Consider the following 7,571-nt stretch of genomic DNA (forward strand, 5'->3'; position numbering starts at 1 on the left):
GTATGAATTAATGGAGTACAAGTTATTTCCGTCACTTCAGGTGACTCCTGGGGCATGGCTTCTTTCATCTCTTGGGCATCTGCTGACACCTGATCAATGTTATCCAGCTCAGTTTGAAAACCCTCGAGCTCACTTGGAATGGGATTTCTTCCATTGCACGTGATTTCACATCGCCAAGTGCCGGTATCATTTTTAGCAACAGACACCCAGTACAGGAAGGCACCTTCTGCAACCTTTTGATTATTATGATACCACACAAAATGTGGTTTGCACTGGGTGCAACGAATTCCTCTCCACAAAACCCATTAACCTCGTGAGTATCGTACAAAATCGTGTGTGGCGATCTCGATGCAATGTTACACGAGGGAAATTGAAAAATTTTCTGCAATGTGGAACTTCCAGAGGTGGTGAGAGCCTGAACAACGTCGATTTCTAGAAGGGACCTTTCCTTTTCTTTGTCAGCCTGAATTTTGATGATGCTGATTTCGTGACCATCCTGGATGGGATCATAAGATGTGAAATCTTCGCAGGGGATACCCGTATAATCACGTTCATACATTCTTCTCTTATCTAAATTGACAGTCGACAATTCACCCGAATATTTCGAATAACAATCGTACCGATACAAGACTTGGATACGGTTGCCTTCACCCATATAATATTCGAATGGCACATCATACGGGCGACTCAACATTGTAGTCCTCTTCGAATCGTCGTCCTCCAGAACCTCCAACAACGACTTCGTAGATGAAATCTCACGACTAGCATAAAGCGAAGTATTCTGCTGATGATCCTCAGGAGAGAGTCCATCGATGCCCGAACCTACCAATAAATCAATCGAATTTCTGAGCTTCTTCGTGACCAGATGATTTTCAGGAGTCAACACATAAGTTGACTCATGAGATCGTTTGTTGCCTGAGGAGATGTTCTGGACTTCTGGGGTGGGTTCGCTTTTCGCTGTAGTGAAAAGGTAGATTGCAAAACGACTCGGGATTTTTCTCTGGGATCGATGCCACGCCCAAAAGTGACCCTTTTGTCCTTCTTTTGTGTCAAAAGAGGTGATCATTTCTCCTTGTAAAGAGCCAATCTCAAGGGTTGAATTTTTGATGAGAGAATCGGTGTCACCCTCTGTAAATGTGTTGGCCTAAGGTCACTGATCTTACACCACCGAAGACACCTTTCATCTGACAAAACTTCGCGGCCTTTGCTGGCTTGTGTAGCCATCCAAACTGAATCTTCGAAGTCAAAGGCTTCTTCTCCTGAAATTTTTTCTTATTATCCAAAAATGCAAAGTTTATTTTAAACAGTAGAGTAACAAAAAAAATCATACCTTTTGTACCTTGGTGGAAGATTTTGAACCTTTTAACTGTGATGCTGTGAGCGATTTGATGGGGTCTCCATCAGATGAAAGACTCTTGGATTTACGAATGGTTTCCATGATCTCCTTGACTCGTTTTGCTTTTGTTTCTGATTGATTGACTCCTGGTGGGTTTTCTACACGCAATAGTCCATATATTTAGATCAGTCCAATAATGAATGACTTGTAAAATATGAATGATAAATGTTTTATATAAATGTAAAAATTGCTTGAAAATTACTGAAAGTTTGGACTTCCACTTCTGTGATGCCAGCATTGATGATAAAGTTATCATTTTCATCAACTTCAACTGAATAGATATCTCCATCCTTTCTGTAGAATAATGCCACATGACTTTTGAATGCAAACATCCGGCATAATTGTCTGCTGAGAAGGATCCTGTCCTCTTTTAACTCGAACTTACAGAGATCATTCTGATATCGAACACCTATGGTGGATACTTTTCCTGAAAAGTTTCCAGTGCAACAGAAACATAAATAATACAATGTCGGTGGACTCCGAGAGGTTGCATCGAAGCTGAGAGACGGAAGGACTTGAGAGTTGGTGCGTGGGTGGTTCAACACTCTAGTTATGAGTTTTTAACTGGATAAAAGGATATTTGTCACGGGATTTTTGATGTGTTTTTGGTCTGGAGAGGTTAGGTATGGGGTGCAGGTCAATGTTAAATGCCAGGAATGGGCATTCCTGGGTGCTCGTGTCAAGAGCACGTCCTCCACTCTGTGGACAATTGTTGTCCGTGATTGTTCAAGGAGTTTTTTAATTATTGAAAATAATTGAAAAACCCCTTGAATTATTGAAAATGAGTGTCAATGTCTTAAGATTGGAAACTGAGGTCATTTGATTAACATCTGGTTCAATTAAGTGGAAATACGAAAGAAAGTTTGGAATGGTACTCATGAAGTACTTACCTCTTTATTCATTTTGTTTACTACACTATTATTCATAGCCATACTGATTTAATACAATTTTATTACACATTGAAATGCTGACAGAAATCACTCATCACTTCTGGTAGATGGCGTCGACCCTCCTCAAAAAACAGACAGACAGTGTATGTCGGCCTGTGAATTCACGAATACATGCATACAGAGTCGGTCAGTGTGTCTGTGTCCCCTAGGGGCTTCCGTAGATCGGGCTTCAGCTCCCGTACCGACTGTGTAAGTAGGTCGTGTGCAGCCTCGCAGTGGTTGAGGTTAAGCTGAAGTATTCTCATCGTCGATTTTTGGTCAACGCCTGAAGTGCCTCCTTGTATGCTGGGCATCTACCGCTGCCAGCAATATGAGCACTATTGTCCATGCGACCCTTTGCGACGCAGAGGACGCATTTGGCATCTTTCTCGCATTTTACGACGAGATGACCATCCTCACCGCATTTGATACAGTTTTTGGAGCGGTCAACCAAGCTTTTTCACTTATTGGCAAGATGCCCGAAGTCCCAGCACTTGAAGCACTTCAGGGGTCTCTCCACTCTTCTGACCCGGCAATTTATCCACCCGATCTTGATCTTGCCGAATTCTTCGACAATTTTCTTCGTCGTCGCGACTGGCAGTCTCACCCAGGCCGTCTGGGTACCTCCGTATGCTTTCCGCAGTGACTTGATCGCATTTAGCGAAATTTCGCAACTTTCTCCGGCAGCCTTCTGCAAAGATTTCTTCGAAAGATTTCTTCCTTCGTTGCTGTCTCCTCGAGGTCCTTGATTTCGACATCTTCTTCCAGTGTCTTACTGTTCAAGGATTTACACAGAGCTTGGAGCAGCTTGTTCTGATTTATAACAAGCTCATTGGAGACGGTGACAGCAGCGTAATCAAGAAAGTGAGAGATGCTGACCCATATTCTGGACTTTGTATGGTATTCAAGGGGGAATGTCGCTGTCATCTACAATGATGTCGAGTGCGAGAAATGCGAAAAGTGATAGCACAATTCAAAACTGGACTTTCGGATGAAGCTAAAAATCTGAAAAAAATTGTTTTTGGAAAAATTCAATCAATTTGCATGGCGGTAGCATGAGTGCTGCCAACTTTTGGAGGGGTGAGGAAGAGATGACAACCCCTACGAAAATATCAAATCTGAGAAAGGACATGAAAAATATTCTGAGCCATGTTTTTGGATCTCATCGGGAGTATGCAGAATATTTCTGTGACGGTAATAATAAAGACAATGAGATCAATTTGATTCCAGCTTTGCGTGAGAATCGATTATATGATAAGTTGCAAGCAATCATGAATACATGGGCTCTCGCAGCTGAAGATGTGTTAGCAGGAGCCACGGCGAATCTCGCCCATTAGTTCAACTCAGTTTTGGCAAAGAATGTTTACCACAAGGGTGTGAATGTTCAATTAAAACTCATGTATCCGGCTCGCATTGCAATGGCGGCCATTTAGTTCAACAGTCAGGATCTTGGAAGTTCTCTTCACGAAGGATTGAATAAAATACGTCCTCAACAGCTTATAAATATGGAGTGGCAGAAGCAGAGAAAGAATGTCTACAACACAAAATTCGTGAAAAAGAAGAAAAGGCCCCCATTACTTTCTGATGAAACCAACTCAACCAGAGGGCCCTCCGATTATGGCCGCAATTGTGAAAAGCCAGATATGACACCAGAGATGTATGCAGAACCTTTGGACAACCATTACTCCGTTCTTCGTGATTGGCAGAACGATCGTGAAAATATTGAACAAAATCGCGATCGCTTGATCCTAACTAGAATATGTATGTGAAGAAGATCCTTTTCAGCCACCAGTTTGGACGTATATGTCGTATAAGACAAAATACGCCAAGGGCAGCGACAGTAAAAGATATCCTTTACCCACCTTCAAAGCGAGCTGAATCGTAGGTGCTTTGTATCAATGCAGACATCAAAAAACCTCTACGTGTACAAGACTGTAACGTGACATTTTCGTATGGGGGTTAAAAATGCCTATTACCTTCGCCCTTTTTCCCCTTCATCTAGTTAAACTCAAAAATGCAAAAATCTATGGGCGCCAGGTAATTTTTAGCCGGGACTACCAAACCGAAGGAATATACCAAATTAATTTTAACTAATCCCAAAACCTCAAAAATTTACTCAAAAGGGGAGAAAAACTAGATTTCTGGAGAAAGGTAACGGTCCTGGGTTCGCTCAGTGTGCTAGGTTGTGGAGAGGGGTGGATTTCAGGTGGAGACGGGTATTGGGTGGTCAAAACTACAACGNCTTCCTTCGTTGCTGTCTCCTCGAGGTCCTTGATTTCGACATCTTCTTCCAGTGTCTTACTGTTCAAGGATTTACACAGAGCTTGGAGCAGCTTGTTCTGATTTATAACAAGCTCATTGGAGACGGTGACAGCAGCGTAATCAAGAAAGTGAGAGATGCTGACCCATATTCTGGACTTTGTATGGTATTCAAGGGGGAATGTCGCTGTCATCTACAATGATGTCGAGTGCGAGAAATGCGAAAAGTGATAGCACAATTCAAAACTGGACTTTCGGATGAAGCTAAAAATCTGAAAAAAATTGTTTTTGGAAAAATTCAATCAATTTGCATGGCGGTAGCATGAGTGCTGCCAACTTTTGGAGGGGTGAGGAAGAGATGACAACCCCTACGAAAATATCAAATCTGAGAAAGGACATGAAAAATATTCTGAGCCATGTTTTTGGATCTCATCGGGAGTATGCAGAATATTTCTGTGACGGTAATAATAAAGACAATGAGATCAATTTGATTCCAGCTTTGCGTGAGAATCGATTATATGATAAGTTGCAAGCAATCATGAATACATGGGCTCTCGCAGCTGAAGATGTGTTAGCAGGAGCCACGGCGAATCTCGCCCATTAGTTCAACTCAGTTTTGGCAAAGAATGTTTACCACAAGGGTGTGAATGTTCAATTAAAACTCATGTATCCGGCTCGCATTGCAATGGCGGCCATTTAGTTCAACAGTCAGGATCTTGGAAGTTCTCTTCACGAAGGATTGAATAAAATACGTCCTCAACAGCTTATAAATATGGAGTGGCAGAAGCAGAGAAAGAATGTCTACAACACAAAATTCGTGAAAAAGAAGAAAAGGCCCCCATTACTTTCTGATGAAACCAACTCAACCAGAGGGCCCTCCGATTATGGCCGCAATTGTGAAAAGCCAGATATGACACCAGAGATGTATGCAGAACCTTTGGACAACCATTACTCCGTTCTTCGTGATTGGCAGAACGATCGTGAAAATATTGAACAAAATCGCGATCGCTTGATCCTAACTAGAATATGTATGTGAAGAAGATCCTTTTCAGCCACCAGTTTGGACGTATATGTCGTATAAGACAAAATACGCCAAGGGCAGCGACAGTAAAAGATATCCTTTACCCACCTTCAAAGCGAGCTGAATCGTAGGTGCTTTGTATCAATGCAGACATCAAAAAACCTCTACGTGTACAAGACTGTAACGTGACATTTTCGTATGGGGGTTAAAAATGCCTATTACCTTCGCCCTTTTTCCCCTTCATCTAGTTAAACTCAAAAATGCAAAAATCTATGGGCGCCAGGTAATTTTTAGCCGGGACTACCAAACCGAAGGAATATACCAAATTAATTTTAACTAATCCCAAAACCTCAAAAATTTACTCAAAAGGGGAGAAAAACTAGATTTCTGGAGAAAGGTAACGGTCCTGGGTTCGCTCAGTGTGCTAGGTTGTGGAGAGGGGTGGATTTCAGGTGGAGACGGGTATTGGGTGGTCAAAACTACAACGAAAGGGAGAAATCGACATTGTCCTTACGTGTTTCACTATTGAAAGTTGAAAAATTATTAATTTACATGGTTTTCTTTTCGCATTGATCTCACAAAAAAAGATGCTTAACAATATTGATTAAATAGCAATAATGAAAAAAAATTAAATTGGAAATAATTATTTGAATTCTCCTATATAATGCAAAAGTAATATTTGGTCGATTAATTCGACCACCAGTGAGGTCATCAAATTCCTCATACCACAATGTGTACGAAAAATTATCGATTAATCCCGAAATACTCGAGAATGTCGAGAATTGAAGGGAAAGGTATGCGAATCCCTGTGAGAGTGAGAGAGAGAAAAATCTAAACCCAGCGATATACGTATAGCGTATTGCGGGAAACTAAAAACTCCCTAAAACTAAACTCGCCGTAGCGGAAATTCGGTAGAGTAAATTTTCAAAAACCCATAGCCAACTTGCTCGGGAAGGTCTAGCGAAGCTCACGAAACCAAAATTATAATTTTGGGATCATTGGGAGCCACTCCAGATTGAGTTATATCCGGAGGGAAATTTAAACGGGGGAACACGCTTACGGAAAGCGATAGTCACCACTTGTCGCCGCGTTAGGGGGTTACCGCGAGGAGAAAAACTCTACGCAATTTATACGTAAGAAAAATAGGGCTACTCCTCGCCATAGGAGCGAGGGAGAAGCAAATAACCCACGTCGAAAATCGTTCGATTTCGACTGGGAAAAGATGCAAGAATTCCACTACCGAACAAACACACTCGCTGAACCCAAAAATCATCTCAAAAGATGATTGGCATAAACCGGAGGGGGTGAGAACTCGGTACCGAACCGATTTGGGTGGAGTATCCGATCCAAAAATCAGAAGGGCCCGCGGATAAATATCCGGGGTAAGGGATAATGCCCAAAAAAGTGCCACATTCGGACCAACAAATATGAATCAAGGGGGGGTAATCAACCACTGCACGTGGCTGAGGGCCACGCGAAGGATACCGCCATAAAGGGGAAACGACGCCATTCAAAAATGGCTCGAAATTAGGGGAAAAATACAAGAAAACGCACGGCTTTTCGGTTTTTGAGGGTCCTCTTCCCTTTTCGGACCATCCTGGATCCTTACAGCTACAGGATAACTTCGCAATAATCCAAGTGCGCAGTTGCGTAATGGGGGCACACGAAAATTCACACGCGACTAGTTGATTGGGACGGTCAACGCGGAACTATCTGCCCTGGGTCAGTATCACGGGCACTAACCGCAGCGCAAATTCCGGCCAGCAGAGGCGGGCTCTGATTGACGGAGATTTTAGCACATCAAGCAGGGGGTTTGATGGCGCCATCGAATGCTTTCGGGGAATTCAAACGCGAAAAATACTCAATCTAATTATTTTATACGTAACTTTATAAAAATAGACTAATGATTAATCTGGGCCGAACTGGTGGACGTTCGGAAAATTACCGTGGATTTTTGGCGCTTCCT

General features: G+C 42.3%; 1 protein-coding gene across 1 annotated transcript; it reads right to left on the reverse strand.

Annotated features, from left to right (window-relative positions):
• Positions 1-1,121: 1,121 nt before the first annotated feature.
• On the reverse strand, positions 1,122-3,252 carry LOC107042662. Its single transcript, XM_015263808.1, has 4 exons — positions 3,102-3,252; positions 1,599-1,823; positions 1,331-1,494; positions 1,122-1,259 (listed from the first exon to the last, which is right to left on the reverse strand). The coding sequence occupies exons 1-4, from the start codon at positions 3,250-3,252 to the stop codon at positions 1,122-1,124; spliced, it is 678 nt and encodes a 225-aa protein (XP_015119294.1).
• Positions 3,253-7,571: the final 4,319 nt, after the last annotated feature.

This window comes from Diachasma alloeum, unplaced genomic scaffold, assembly GCF_001412515.2.
Source record: "Diachasma alloeum isolate Michigan unplaced genomic scaffold, Dall2.0 Dall_scaffold_00495, whole genome shotgun sequence".
Lineage (NCBI taxonomy): Eukaryota > Metazoa > Arthropoda > Insecta > Hymenoptera > Braconidae > Diachasma > Diachasma alloeum.

Bases quoted from the DNA above. Each gene is read 5' to 3' on its own strand.
- LOC107042662 (XM_015263808.1), bottom strand. From the start codon at position 3,252: ATGACAGCGACATTCCCCCTTGAATACCATACAAAGTCCAGAATATGG. The intron at 1,824-3,101 runs GTAAGACACTGG...GAAACTTTTCAG, and splicing joins TCTGTGTAAATCCTTGAACA to GAAAAGTATCCACCATAGGT. The intron at 1,495-1,598 runs GTAATTTTCAAG...TATTGCGTGTAG, and splicing joins AGTGGAAGTCCAAACTTTCA to AAAACCCACCAGGAGTCAAT.